This window comes from Protopterus annectens, chromosome 10.part0 (assembly GCF_019279795.1).
Source record: "Protopterus annectens isolate FY-2018-M chromosome 10.part0, PAN1.0, whole genome shotgun sequence".
Classification (NCBI taxonomy): Eukaryota; Metazoa; Chordata; order Ceratodontiformes; family Protopteridae; genus Protopterus; species Protopterus annectens.
Genome location: NC_056744.1, coordinates 1,030,452,752 through 1,030,469,032, shown reverse-complemented (window position 1 = coordinate 1,030,469,032; position 16,281 = coordinate 1,030,452,752). Strand labels below are relative to the sequence as shown.

The 16,281-nt window shown below is 38.1% G+C and overlaps 1 protein-coding gene across 3 annotated transcripts in view; it reads right to left on the bottom strand.

The window, feature by feature from the left end:
* Positions 1-16,281, bottom strand: part of SLC44A5 (solute carrier family 44 member 5) — a 4,403,163-nt gene that overhangs the window by 219,496 nt on the left and 4,167,386 nt on the right. For all 3 annotated transcript variants that reach the window (XM_044085789.1, XM_044085788.1, XM_044085790.1), the window contains one exon: positions 15,716-15,978. In XM_044085789.1, coding sequence (XP_043941724.1) covers positions 15,716-15,978 — 263 coding nt within the window. The remainder of the gene's footprint in view (positions 1-15,715; positions 15,979-16,281) is intronic.

Below are 16,281 nucleotides of genomic sequence, written 5' to 3'. Positions count from 1 at the left end.
AAGTATATGGACAGAGCGTCACACTTTCTTGGGATATGAGTATCTTTAGTCAAGTGATATTTTAATTAAGTATCTAGGTGCCTGATGTGTTTGGATAAATACACCAAAAGTGGCATTATATTCTATAATTTATCTGATTAGGAGAAAGTATAAAGCAAGGATAACATATATTAATCTGGAAGAGATAACTATATTAATTAATTATTTATGCTAAATAGAAGGATTTGCTGACTACTATTGATATGTGGTGGTCAAAGGATACAGAGTTATAGACCAAGGAGGTAAGATCTCTGACTACTGCATCATTTTAAAATGGGGAGCTGATGAGAATTTTTTTTTTACCAAAGGAGATCATTTTACATTTCTTTATTTTTAATTTATTCCTGTTACTAATGCACCATTGATTTTTATAGTTTACCCTACTAGAAGTAACACAGTATCAGATGGCTAGCAAATGACAATATCCATCCTAGTGCCATCAGCAAATCTAGTTAACCATATGTCTAAGTTAGAGGCTTGGAGAAACAGGAAGAAGATGTTGTTCAGAGAAGCCCCAGTACTGAGGCCACGAAGAATGCCATGAGTCACCTTTTGCTTTCTCAGGTGCCACTTGTTAGTTTACTGTATTCTTTCCATCACTCATATTGCTATTCATCTTATAACATGACTGTCTACTTTTAGGCCTTTAAGACTATTTACAACCTTGCATGGAGAGCACTGTCAAAAGACATGTTCAGCTTCAGGTATGGTTTGTGAACGCCATGGCTACTATCTACAGCTTCAGTGATATTCTCAAAGGAGTTTACTAAATTAAATACACATGGTCTACTTTTGACAAAACCATAATATTATTGGTCTAGAAAAATAAGATATTTTTTAAATAATACATTCTATGACTTTGCAAAATAGGTTTATCAGGATGATGGAAATATATGTTCTGGGAACTGAAATGGAGATAATTTTATTGAGAAAAGTAACAATAGTTATTTTCCATATCTCATTAGCACATCCAATGGATATGATTACATTTAACAGGGGAGTTCAGAGAGGATGTATTTGGCACTGTTGATTAAGCAACCAGGTACTCTGTTGGGACTCAAAGAGGTGTAATTTTTATCTTTGCAGAATGCGGTTAGATCGTTTTTCTAATAGAAGAGACAGCACTTGGGAATCTGTGGAACTACAGTCACTGTTTCTGGTGTGAAATATATCTGAAAGTACATTAGCAAGATCTTCAGGTTGGGTATGGTTAATACTGTTCTAATTCAGAGTATTGTTGAACATTATTTTTTAATCACCTGATGCACTTAAGGAAGGAGTTATAATTATCCTTGGTGCTGGAAGTAAATTTTAATTTGTGTTCTACTTTGTTCTTCCTTATGGCAACTTTAAGATTAGATTTTTGTTTGTTAGAGTCTTTAATGATGATAGATTGTATTTATTTCAGCCTTATAATTTTTTTTCTTTTATTATAGAACTTATTGATGTTGGCATTCCACCAAGGTGGTTTAACCTTCCCCAATATATTTGGTTCTGACTGTGACATTTTGGTTGCTATTTGTTAGATGGGGGGGTAAAGTTCTTTGGCATATATGACAGATGAGGCATCATGGGGTTTTTAACCTGGCAGATGAACTGACACTTTTCGTAATTTAGATTTAATAGATTTATCTTTTTAAAGTCTATAAATTTAGATGCCTTAAATGAGACGATTACTGATTTCTCATCAAATGTGTCCAGAGGTGGAGATAGCCACAGTAGTGTAGTAGATTCAGTGTTACTAAGGATGAGGTTAAGAAAAGTTTGCCCCCTTGTGGGCTGATTAACTATTTGTTTAAATGAATTAGCATTAACTAAGTCTAATAATGTTTGTGCATTGTGACGCCTGTGCACTGGCCCAGTAATCATGGAGCCTCAATCCTCACCACTAGCACCAGTGAGGGGTGTCCACATTGGGAGGATAACAAGCACACACAAAGTAAGGTACAATTTCCCTTAACAGCACACAGAGATGACAGTCAGTCTGGGGCTGGTTTCTCCCTTTCTCTCCAGATCCCCAATAAGGCTCCTCACTGGCACAACTATAAGGTTCAGATCTCAGCTGAGTAGTCAAGCCAAAACCTCCAGCACCCTCTCTGTCCAACCAGTGCTTCATGTCCCTGCCCAAGTAGCTGACACACACACACTTTGTGATTTGATTTATATACAAACACACAGACACTCCTAGGGAAGGCTGACACAGGTTCTCCAGCTATGCCCCCTTCTGCCCAGACTATACAGTAGTACCACCTGCCACCAATCACCCTTATTAGCTACTCTAAGGCCTTCCCAAAGGGTAACTAATTCCACTGTGCAATGTTACTGTTATCCAATTGGTAAGTGTGACCAGAACTTTTTTAAGGCAATTTAGGAGTGGCCTATACAGTATCACCAAATACATGCAAGTATGCAAAGAGCTTAAATATCTCTACACAAAACAGCCACAGTTAAAAGGTTTACAAATATTTAATAATAAGTAATAAAAACACAAGACAATACTCATTGATTCAACACAGTGACAACAGAGAGTTCAGAAATCACAGGAAATACTTTAAAACAACATTGTAGGACAGTCTGACATAAATATAGAAAACAGCTAGACTAATCTTGCTATTTCTCTCTATCTATCTCTAACAGAAATACTAAGATCTAAATCCTACTTACAATCAAAGTGCTGGTGAGTTGTTGTCAGCTTCAGAACAAAATACAAAATGCAATCTCTTTCTCTTGAGATAGTTCTTAAATTGATAATATATATTACTGCTGAGTCATTTCAGATTACATCATTCTTGTCACTTCTGCTTAAGTTTTCCAGGCTCACAGAACTTAAAATTTAACATTTCTTTGTGATCTGCAGCTGCCAGAAATTCACAGCAATAAAAGACACTTTACATGTGAAACCTATCAATTATCGCTGTCTTAAGACAACAGAAAGAAGCTCCTAGCAAAGACATTCTGTCTCTTAGCTTGAGATCACACACAATCATAAAAAATCCTTATTTATCAGCTTATTTTCTTAGAGTTTGCAAGTTAACTCTATATGTCCCAGTTTTCTACCATGAAAACATGCATTACATAGGCGGGTCTATATCACAACATTGAACTAAAATAAGTTTGAGCATTTGTAATATTGAACCCTAAAGTCTGAAACCCAACAATAACGAAAACGCAGAACAGCGATTTTTTTCCTAGGGAAAGAAAATCGCTGTTCCGTGACAAAAAAAAAAAAAATTAAACCTTAAAATTAAACTAAAGTGGGGGGCTTCACTCCACCATGTGAGGGGCTGTGCCCCCACACCCCCCTACTTAAATATACCAACTCAGGGATCGCACCACAGTGGAGGAAATAGCAAAGCCCAGAAAATGGCCCACCGATTTTTTTTTTCCTGGCAAAAAATGGATGTGCCGCAGCTTCGTTATTTTTGAATTTTGGACTTTAGGGTTCAATATTACAATGTTTGAACTTACTTTATTTTGACGTTGTGATATAGATCCTACATAGGCATAGAGTTTATACACATTTCTGCTTTCTTCCAGCAGGGTGCACTGCGGTTACATTTTTGAAGCTCAGCACATAACACAGTTTTCTTACATTTGTGAAATTAACCTGTGGATCATACTAATATTCACAATGACATAGAATTATTTACAAAATTCTATCTATCTGGGCTGGCAGCCAATCAACTTATCACATGCATATCCAACCTTTGTGGCAAACATGCTCCAGATCATAGACAGTTGAAATCACCCATCAAAAAGGCAATGTTGTTTATGCATTTCTTAAGTTGTACATTAAGAAATCCTTTACGGTCCTCGAGGGACATGGAAGCTGACCTACAGCAGGGAATGAAATCAAACCAGAAGTAGATAAAAATCAGGCAGCAACTGAATGTGCCAAACAGACAAAAGAAAGAATATAAGGGGAAGGATCAGATGAGAAGGCAAGAAATGTGAAAAATACATAAATATGGTTGCAAGTATAGAAAACTCCTGGAAGAACCTCATGTTGACCAGGACTGAAAGCAGGAATGGTTAAGGAGCGAAGAATTCAAACCACAAGATGAAAGGTTAATATTGGCAGCCTAAGATAGTGGGCTATGTACACATTGGTTTACAAAGTCCATTAAACATGTGGGAGAAACAGATAAATGTAGGTTTCATAAAGCAGAAACGGAAACAGTCACACACCTTTTGCTAGTTGTGGCATCCTAATGGCAGAAGGACTTTATACTGAAAGGTATAATAATGTGGCAAGACTGTTGCAATGGGGATTCTGCAAACATTATGGTATTGGTATTACGGTATTGAACTATACTATTAGTAGTAGCCAGGCAGTAGCCATTCATGTGACTCCCCTCTTTTCATCATTCTTGACAAGCTAATTCTTAGTTTTCAGGAAGTACTGCTTGATTTCCTTCTAACTTCATAATATCTGCCTAAAAACTTCATCCTTAAATTTTCAGGATGTACATATTAGTTTCCCCTCAAGTGTTTGTCAGTGCCCTGTACTAACCCAAACACTTTGAGTGATATTTTTCCTGTAAAAGCACAATTAAAATTTCTCCAATATCTAGTTGCACACAGGACAACTAGTTTGCAGTGACAACACTGTCCACATAGTTGCAAACTGGATACTCCTGATAGTGATTGATATTCTCACTCCAACAGTCTAATCAATAAAAAAGGGTCTGTTGCTATGGATATGAACTTTCCTACTGTCTCCATTCCCAGCTTGGTGGATATGGGCATCCTGAGACAATGTAGAAATTGCCTCATGTTTACTGACAGCCAGTTAATTCTCAAACAAAGTGATACAGCATGTGAGAGATGTATTTACACAATGTCACTGGAGGAAATGCTCTCACATAAAACCACTCCTAATGTCAATAAGTTTTTTATAGTACACATCATGCACCCATCATGCACAATTCAAAGCAGACATATAGACTCACATACACTGAGGCACTTACATGTAACCTACCTAAACCACAAAGACCTCCTAGACAATGTATACATAAGAAATACCCTCAGCAGCTCCAAACGCACTCTTTCAAGACAACACCCACATCAACACAAAGAACTACATCTCATGGAGCCTCTACCTCTAAGGCCATAAGGCAAGTCACCACACAATCCAACATTCTAGTCACTGAAGACTCCATTGTTAGACACACTGATGTCCCTCTCACCAGGCTGAGTAAGTTGAAAGTTATGGTCAGTTGCTTATCAGGGGCTAGGATCCACCACATTATGCATGCACTCAGGTCAGTGGATCATAATTACCAATATGACTCAGTCATAGTCCATGTGGGAGTAAATGACCCGAGATGTACTTCCCTAGACTATATGAAGAGAGACATCATGGAGCTTTCGGAATATGTGTCTCAGGCTGGTATGAGCCTAGCATTCAGAAGCATGTTACCATCTCCAAGGATGATGCCACAATATGAACAAAAGATGACTGACTTTAATAATTGGCTTAGTTTCTGGTGTCATTCTAAGGGGGTACAATATTTGTCAGCATAAAGGAGATGGTCAGCTGACCATGCTGCTTTGTCAGGGATGGTCTGCACTTATCCCCTCTAGGCTTTTGAATATTAGCTAAAACATTGTCTCCCCCCATAGTGCCTATTTTAGGCAATACCAAACTGAAAGTACTAACGTCACGCAAATCAAAACCAAGAAAATCTAAAGGTGTCTCTATTTACATCAAAAATAAATATACTTCAAGGCTGGTCAAACAGGACAATGCATTGAGCTGCTCCATGTTCAAATCACCATAGGTAAAATCCAATACCACCTCCTTACATGCTATAGGGCCCCTCTATAACCCAGGAAATCCATACCATGTATTTAAACTTATTAGAAACACTAATCATCCAACCTAATACCATATTCATAGGTGACTTTAATTACCCCACTATTAACTGGGATTCCTATACGACATCAAACATACATGCACAGAGATTCTTGGATTTTGTAAACACAAACTCCCTGGACCAGATAGTCAATACACCAACCAGAAGTGCAACCATACTGGATTTGGTCCTCACTAATATGGGAGAGTGCTGCACACCCCTACTGTAATGCCTTCCTTGTAAGGTCTGACCACAAAATGGCCTCCTTTGAAGTAAAACTAAAACCTGGACCCCCAGCTAAACCAAGAATATTCAGGAACTATTCTAAGGCTAACTTCCTGCTATGAAATGAGAACCTGGCAAAATGTCAAGCCCCTGGAAATCCTGAGAACACTTCTGCCTATACAGAAATGTTCACAGAAACCCTGTACAAGCATGTTAATAGCTGCATAGAGGCAGCTGTCCCCATCAGGAAGAAGTACAAAAGTAACTCAAAAAACAAGCCACCCTGGTGGAATCACAAAATCAATCAGATGTATAACAGGAGGAAGAAAATCATGGCAAAAATTAGGAGGTGGAGCACCCAGCAGGACAAAAGCACTCTCATTAAACTAAACAAACAACTCAGAGGGTAAATAAAGTCTACCAAAGCCAAATTTGAGGTAAGCTTGACCTCCCAGGCCAAGGACAACTACAAAGCATTCTTTAGCTATGTCTGCAACCTCAAAGGCAATACACAATTGTGTGCAGAGCTCATTGTAAATGGAGCCACCTATACTGAGCCAGAAGATATAGCAAACCTCCTGGCTGATAAATTCAACTCCAACTTTACTCCTCTCTCCCCCTCAACCTTCCCTTGGGAAATATCATCAAATATAACTCCCATACTATCACTAGGGAACAGGTCCTTAATGCTCTCTCTAAGACCAAGAACACTGCATCAATGGGCCCAGACAATATCCCAGGATGCCTTCTAAATAGCATGAAACATGAGCTATCAGGGCCTCTGGAATTACTTATTATTTAACTGTAGTCTCCAAACAGGCTTCATGCCTCATGAATGGAGAAAGGCAACACTCATCCCTCCGCAGAAAGGTGGGCCATCTATAGACCCTGGAAACTGCAGTCCCATAAGTCTCACTAGTCTTATATGTAAAGCCATGGAAAGAATTATCATGGAGATGATCAACAGAGATATATTAAACCTATGGACACTGGACCCAACCCAGTTTGGTTTTGTAAAGGGCAGATTATGCCTACTCAACCTGGTGGACTTCTTTGAGAAGGTCACCAAAGCAATGGATGAGGGCAAAATCATTCACACTGTCTATCTTGACCTGGCCAAGGCATTTGACACAATACCCCACTCGTGCATTGTTGAGAAACTCAAAAGTTACATACAAACCTGTATGTAACCCAGTGGATAGCCAGCTGGCTCACAGACAGGAGCCAGATAGTTAGAATTGGAGAGTCCACCTCTACAAAGAGGCCAGTCACAAGTGGAGTCCCTCAGGGATCAGTCCTTGGACCGCTTCTTTTTGTCATTTTCTTCTCAAAAGTCAAGGTCAATGTCAGTGAATTCTAGATGACTAAATTTGCAGATGATTGCAAATTAGGAGCTGTCACTGAATCTCTCACTGGCACAAACGCAGGAGGGGCCGATCCAGATAAATAACTGGTGTCAGAGTCATGGACTAAAACTAAATGCCAAGAAACGCATAATAGTATCCTTTGGGAAGTCATCCATCCCTAGTAACTATCATATTGACAACACATCCCTTAGAATTGACCCAGTAGTCAGGGACTTAGGGACAAACATAAATAGTAATCTAGCCTTTGATCATCACATGTCTACAGTGGTGAGGAAGTCATTCTATGTTGCACAACTTATAAATAAAGGTTTGGCATCTAGGTCCATGGAAGGCATTGTTCCACTGTATTTGGCATTCATCAGACCTATCATTGAGTACAATGCCCCCTTTGGTATGTACCTAACCAGGCATATGCAACAACTGGAACATCCACAGAGGTCTCTCACTAAAAGAATACAGGGCATAAGTAATATGTCCTATGCAGACCACCTCAAGGGCCTATCCCTGTATTCTGTCTTATACAGGCTTTTGAGGAGAGATTTATGCCTGGCATACAGGACATTCTCAGGCCCCACTCTGATGAACCTCCTACAAATCCACAAAACAAACAGTCCCAGAATTACTTGTTCTAAAGACTTAAACCTTGCCTGTGATATAAATAGGACCTGCTGAAGAGATAGGTATGTATCCCAGAGACTACCCTGTTCATGGAACAAGCTCCCTATCCATGTGAAGCTGAGTTTCTCCCTAATCTAATACAAGTCAACTTGGGCAATTAGATGGGAAACAGAAATTCATCCCTGGTTTGGCACCTATGTTACTGATGTAAACTAGTAACCTGTAAACGGTTCATCTCCCAGGCTCATGTCTACACTTATTAAGAGTAGCAGAACCCATCAGAGATTTTTGATGCATAGCTAGGCTTAAAAAGCCCCTTGTGGTTGTTAGCCTAGTAAACACCTATGAAGTGACTGGAAACAAGAGCCACAAAGCATAATAGAAAATGATGAAGTCTACATCACATAGGATCACCCATTACCAACAGTCCAAAAGAGAGATACGAGAAAACCAGATATAGTGGTCCAAGAAATGAAGACAAAAGTACCATTGATCATTGAAATTGCTAGACCCACTGACTACAGTGTCTTGCATACAGAGAGACAAAATCATAAAATATCAAGATTTGCAGGCAGAAATGAGAGCAGTGTGGAAGAAAGATACCCAGACAGTTCCAATAGTAGTAGGAGCAACGATTCTACATTGTGCCACTCGACCTTAGTTCCCAGTGCCTTTGTCGAGTAAAGCCACTGGAGTGATCCCTGGGGAGAATTTTCTACTTCCTATCCACTTGTCAAGATTTCTATTGAAGAGGGCCACTGAGATGCTCTGCTTGACATGTATGGAAAGTCTATTCCATAGCATGGGCAGTCTCTGGGTTATGAACCTGTCCCTCCAGCATGTTCTGTTGATTGTGGTAATGAGGTTGAGGTCTCTGGAGTGTGTGGTGCGGAAGGATTGGGATTTCTTTAGATGTAGCATTCCTAACAAGCTGGGTCAGACATAGCTTTGTAAATCAAGCAGGGATCGCCTCTAAGTAGGCGATATGAGACAGAAAATAGTTGTTTTTTTAGTCTGTCCATATAGGACAAATGTTTAAGGTCTAGAATCCTCTTTGGGAGGTACTTTTGTGGCTTCTCCAGTTGTTACAGGTGTTTAGTGAGGTACATGTCAAATGGGGCATTGTACTCAATGATGGGCCTAATGAGGGAAGAGTAGAGGGAAACAATGACCTCTTTCTTCCTGGATGCAAAACCCTTAGTAATGAGATGTGCCACATAGAATGACTTTTTAGATATGTTAGCATGAATTGCAGAAGGAGTCATTACTGGGCTGCGAAGAGCACTTCTGGCTGACATGAAAGACTGAAACAATACTAATTTCACAAACTTTAATTATACCTTGACTTAGGAATGGGGTCCATTTTCATCATGGTATTAGGAACCCAAAAAAACTGGAGAAATTAATATGGCATGAATTAATAATTTGTCCTGTTTAAGGGATGTTGAAGTTCATTAAGTTCTGTTTGCAGGTCAAGGAGAATCTGTCTAGAGATTATTAGATCTCTAACAAATACAGATAATCTACAGCAGTTTCCATCAGATATAAATGCATGATAGGCTCTGAAACACAATAAACAAGGAGTGATGTCCTTATCTTGAAACCAAACTCTGGTATCAGGATGTGTTCAAAATCGGGATGAGCCTTAAGGTCTGTTAATTTATTGTTACAACTTCAGGCATTGGGCAGGGCAACCTTGATTTTTGTTTGGACTGGAATTTACAGCATGGTTCTTTGTTATGTTAGAAAGTCCAGAAGGCCTTTACATCCTCCTATAAAACTACATCTTCATTATTATGTAAGCTGTTTCATGGAGATTTTTATGCAGGTCTTTTACACCACATAAAATTTAAATCCTATTTAAGAAGGAGTCTATTGGTTGCTGGAGATCAGCCATGACTGACTGGCAACATATTATGTTTAATTGTAAGGTGATTCTTCCTTTCTGGGATCAAGTTCAAACTTTCTTGCAGGCTTTATGGACAGACACAAGTTTATTAGCAAGGTTCTATTAATGACATTATGGTTGTCAGAGTTTGTGTGCCCAATGGATAAATTACAGAAAGGTTAAATGATGCAACTTCAGACTTTAAATAGGCAAGCGGAATAGGTAGAGGTCTTGCCTGGATGGAGAAGGTTGTTAATACCTGCCCAGAACTTTTGGGGATTAAGTTGATGTTTATTTTGGAGTTGGAGGTAGTAGTTCTTTATGTCTAGTAAAATGGATTTTTTTGTCACATTTCTAAGTTGTTGGAAATGAGCTCGGTCTAGGGGGGTTTTGGAGGCACGCCATTTGTCCCAGGCTGAAGAGATAGGCTGAAGAGATAGGTATGTATCCCAGAGACTACCCTGTTCATGGAACAAGCTCCCTATCCATGTGAAGCTGAGTTTCTCCCTAATCTAATACAAGTCAACTTGGGCAATTAGATGGGAAACAGAAATTCATCCCTGGTTTGGCACCTATGTTACTGATGTAAACTAGTAACCTGTAAACGGTTCATCTCCCAGGCTCATGTCTACACTTATTAAGAGTAGCAGAACCCATCAGAGATTTTTGATGCATAGCTAGGCTTAAAAAGCCCCTTGTGGTTGTTAGCCTAGTAAACACCTATGAAGTGACTGGAAACAAGAGCCACAAAGCATCATAGAAAATGATGAAGTCTACATCACATGGGATCACCCATTACCAACAGTCCAAAAGAGAGATACGAGAAAACCAGATATAGTGGTCCAAGAAATGAAGACAAAAGTACCATTGATCATTGAAATTGCTAGACCCACTGACTACAGTGTCTTGCATACAGAGAGACAAAATCATAAAATATCAAGATTTGCAGGCAGAAATGAGAGCAGTGTGGAAGAAAGATACCCAGACAGTTCCAATAGTAGTAGGAGCAACGATTCTACATTGTGCCACTCGACCTTAGTTCCCAGTGCCTTTGTCGAGTAAAGCCACTGGAGTGATCCCTGGGGAGAATTTTCTATTTCCTATCCACTTGTCAAGATTTCTCTTGAAGAGGGCCACTGAGGTGCTCTGCTTGACATGTATGGAAAGTCTATTCCATAGCATGGGCAGTCTCTGGGTTATGAACCTGTCCCTCCAGCATGTTCTGTTGATTGTGGTAATGAGGTTGAGGTCTCTGGAGTGTGTGGTGCGGAAGGATTGGGATTTCTTTAGATGTAGCATTTCTAACAAGCTGGGTCAGACATGGCTTTGTAAATCAAGCAGGGATCGCCTCTAAGTAGGCGATATGAGACAGAAAATAGTTGTTTTTTTAGTCTGTCCATATAGGACAAATATTTAAGGCCTAGGATCCTCTTTGGGAGGTACTTTTGTGGCTTCTCCAGTTGTTACAGGTGTTTAGTGAGGTACATGTCAAATGGGGCATTGTACTCAATGATGGGCCTAATGAGGGAAGAGTAGAGGGAAACAATGACCTCTTTCTTCCTGGATGCAAAACCCTTAGTAATGAGATGTGCCACATAGAATGACTTTTTAGATATGTTAGCATGAATTGCAGAAGGAGTCATTACTGGGCTGCGAAGAGCACTTCTGGCTGACATGAAAGACTGAAACAATACTAATTTCACAAACTTTAATTATACCTTGACTTAGGAATGGGGTCCATTTTCATCATGGTATTAGAACCCAAAAAAAAACTGGAGAAATTAACATGGCATGAATTAATAATTTGTCCTGTTTAAGGGATGTTGAAGTTCATTAAGTTCTGTTTGCAGGTCAAGGAGAATCTGTCTAGAGATTATTAGATCTCTAACAAATACAGATAATCTACAGCAGTTTCCATCAGATATAAATGCATGATAGGCTCTGAAACACAATAAACAAGGAGTGATGTCCTTATCTTGAAACCAAACTCTGGTATCAGGATGTGTTCAAAATCGGGATGAGCCTTAAGGTCTGTTAATTTATTGTTACAACTTCAGGCATTGGGCAGGGCAACCTTGATTTTGTTTGGACTGGAATTTACAGCATGGTTCTTTGTTATGTTAGAAAGTCCAGAAGGCCTTTACATCCTCCTATAAAACTACATCTTCATTATTATGTAAGCTGTTTCATGGAGATTTTTATGCAGGTCTTTTTTACACCACATAAAATTTAAATCCTATTTAAGAAGGAGTCTGTTGGTTGCTGGAGATCAGCCATGACTGACTGGCAACATATTATGTTTAATTGTAAGGTGATTCTTCCTTTCTGGGATCAAGTTCAAACTTTCTTGCAGGCTTTATGGACAGACAAGTTTATTTTATGTAATTATTTACTTCTATTTTTAATGCTTCAACCCCTGGGTATATACCAAGGTCTCAATATACTCAACTTCAGAGACTGTATAAAATGGCAAGCTAAAAAATACTATACATGCCTAATACACATATGGTTTTCTGAGTCTATGGTCGCCCATCGAGGAAATATTAAGCTGAATGGCTGTACCTCAAATGTTACTCAATGAACAGCACTTTTAATGAACAGGCATGTCTTTGAATATAAAGTCACTGAATGGCCATAGTTGGCTAATGTAAAGGAACCTCAATCTACTAATAGCTTTCCGGTAATTTAGCTTTAGCAAAACCTGCCCTTTCCTCAATTTAATAAGACCTCACAGTTGATATGCATAATTAGCTGTGGGTGTGGGGGGCACAGCCTCTCACAACAAAAGTATTCGGTGAACACGAGACAATACTTATGTGGGGGAGTTCGCCCTCCCACCATCTGCTAATTATATACCCTCCCTTCTTCACTCACTTCCTTACTTCTATTAATTTCTCTCCCTGGATTTCTCTTTAAATACACCATAAGCCTGCTTTTCTCTTATTTTATATTGCAATTCCTGTTTGTATTACACTACCTTACCTTTAAATTCTGTATAAACTGGTTAAAATTTCTCTAACTATTAAATTAAATCATTATCATATAACTTGTATGCATTCTAAACCAATGTTTTCATATGGGTATATATTATAATCTCGAAGGTTTAAAACTTCGAATCCCTAAAGCTCGACCTTTAGTGATCAAAGTCTTAAACCATTGAAACCTAAATAAAATATTAAATAAAACAACAAAAAAAACTAAATAGTGTGTAGGCAGGGAGGCAAGCCCCCAGCACCCCCCACTTAAATATACCAAATCAACGAACGCACTGCATTGAAGTAAATGGGAATCTCCCCCTACTGAGATTTTCCGTTAAATGTTCGATGTAGTGCGCTTTCGCTATTCTCGTGTCGACAATATTGTATTCGATATTGTCAGACTTCGAGATTTTAATATAGACCCTTTCATATTATATCTAATTTAGTATAATTATTTAAACTGTAACTGTTTTTTGTATTATTTTAGTGACTTTAAGATTATTGTTCTTAAAATGTTTTGTAATACTTTGGAGTTTTTCTCCCCAGGCCTTTGTTGAAAATGGGCTCCAACCCAGTTGGACTTTCCCATTAATCAAATGTCAGTAAATAAATAAATACATAAACAATGGGCATTGCAAACACTTGCTTACAAAGGAAATAATGGAACATGAAAGCAAATTGTAAAATTAGTAACTAAATAATTTTAATATTCTTGACTCAGAGATGATCTCTGCTTAACATACAAGGCCATATCAAACCCAGAGCTGCTGGACATGCTGCACTTAAAGAAATCCCAATCCCTCAGAGAGACACACGCTCCAGGGATCTAAACCTTGTCATCAGAATGAACAAAACATGCTGGAGGGATAGGTTCCTGACCCAGAGACACTAGACTCTGGAATAGACTGCCCATACATGTCAAGCAGAGCGCCTCTTTGGCCCTCTTCAAAAGGAACTTTGATGATTGGATGGGAGATAGGAAATTCACCCCAGGGATCATGTCAGTCACCCTGCTAGACAGGGGTCCAGGGAAGTAAATACTGTGGGAAGAAATAGCCAGGGAATTGTTATTGGTAGGCTTGTATAGGCCCTAGGGCCGATAGCCTAGTATCAACCTATGAACCTATATCACTGATGGTTATATGAGGTTCATATTCATACCAATTTTCAAATGAATACATTTCAAAATGTTTAACAAATAGTACTTCTATAATATGAAAAAAATATCTGAAGATAACAGGAGCTACCAGGCAGAGAGAGGTTTTAGTTTTAACTCACTCACATATAACAGTCGTGGAATCTCACATATGCAGAAATCTATACATATGCTTAGATTCCTAAGCATTTTCTGAAAAATTAAGTTACAGGAAATAAGCCGGACAAATTAAGGCTATTAGAAAAGATGAAAGTAGCAATGTATTCAACTAGCAATCTTTCACAATCATTGTGTCAGATTCCAAAAGAGCTGCTCTTAGTTTAAGTCTGCCTAGATTCTGAAAGACTTACTTCAGTGTAAGGATTATCTATAAATAGGTTTACACTCGGGGGTCGGGTTCCAAAACACCTGCTCTCATTGCAAGTGGTACACTGAGATTAAGTGTTTTGGAATTTGGTCCTTTATATCAATAATACACTGTAATGCAAAAAAAAAAAATACACAATTTTCATATCCTGGAAGCTTTACAACTGAGCCATGGTGATATCAACACTCATGTTCAGGAGACTTTAGCTTTTATATAATGGAGAGAAACTCATTTCTGAGAATATGTTTATTCAAATGTTTACAAAAATATGACAAAAAGCCTGCCTATTAGCATAATTAACAGTACAAACAATGCTAAATAATCTATGTGCAGCTTATAGTACATGTATCATCTAAAGTTTCACCTGATGTTACACTATAGTTTGTAAGTTAATTGGTTTTGTACATACATAAATGTCTTCACATTTACTAATGTACAGCAAGCAATATATCCAGCTTTGTAAATTATACATGGACAGCAGTCCTGTGTATCATTGTGGCATTTCACACTATGCCAATGTAGCTCAGCAGTTACAAAAATAAGAATGTCAGTATCAAAATATGATTGCAATTGTCAGCAAAAAGTTTATATCTCTAAAGCAGTGCATTCCGAATTAACAATTTTAGTGTCATTCTGTTCCTTATTAATTATTAAGTTACTTAGTTAAGGAATCTGGACACCAAAATATTATGGCATCATAAGGAGTTATGACTGTTAAAACATAGGTATAGAAGAACCTGTTATAGGTGTGAGTAAATTAAACATTAAAACACAAAAATAATTGCAGTATAATAATGACAAAATGGGATCCCATCTCTCTCTCTTTAGCCATAGCAATTGTGGAAATATTTATCAATGTAAGACTGCTAAGTAAGATAGCAATATTATTATTATTATTATTATTATTATTATTATTATTATTATTATTATTATTATTACTATTATCATTAATTTGATAAGTATGTGGAGAAAATTCTAGAAGTGCACCTTCCCTGTTAAGGATATCCACGTACCATATTTACAAGACGGTAAACGCATGAACAGACATTTATTATTTTCAAAAAGAGTGAGGACAGTAAAGTGGCACTAATGAAAGCTAACAGCATAGTTACTCACAGCCACGATAAATATAAGTTTAAATATCTTATGTTAAACTACACTGGACAGCAATATGTACATACACTAGTTGAAGAATTATTAACGGTGTTGAATGTCTTACCTTATTGCTCGACCAAAGGATGAGAGAAGCGGACTGCTTGGTATGTCAGCAGGCTTCCTAAAGGCCCAGTAGTAGGAGGCAAATGCACCAGCAAGAGTACACTGACCTAATGCAATTGCAAAGTTCACCAGCCACAGGAAGACAAAAACATTGCAAATTTGGAGAATAAAGATGTACTTGTGATATAGGCTTTCCCCGCCATAAAATGCAAAAGTACACTGAGCACCAGGGCATAACTTTGTGACGTTAGAGGTACCAAATGTCTGTAACAAAAACAAAAATATATTACATGAAAATTATACATCTTGTTGCAGACTTGTAAAGAAATTCAGAAGCATTTAACATAATTCCACTGAGCTACTTCAACATTAATAGGCTCCAGCTTAGCTTTCTCAAACATAATGCATATGTAAAAAATTACAATCAAACTCCAAGGCTGAAAACAATATTCTTCATAATACAGCAATTATTTTCTCATTTATGCATGTGTGTATGTTTGTTTGCTGGTTTACTGTGGTAGGACACTGCTTATAACTGACTTATTTCAGGCCCAGCTCAGGTCAACA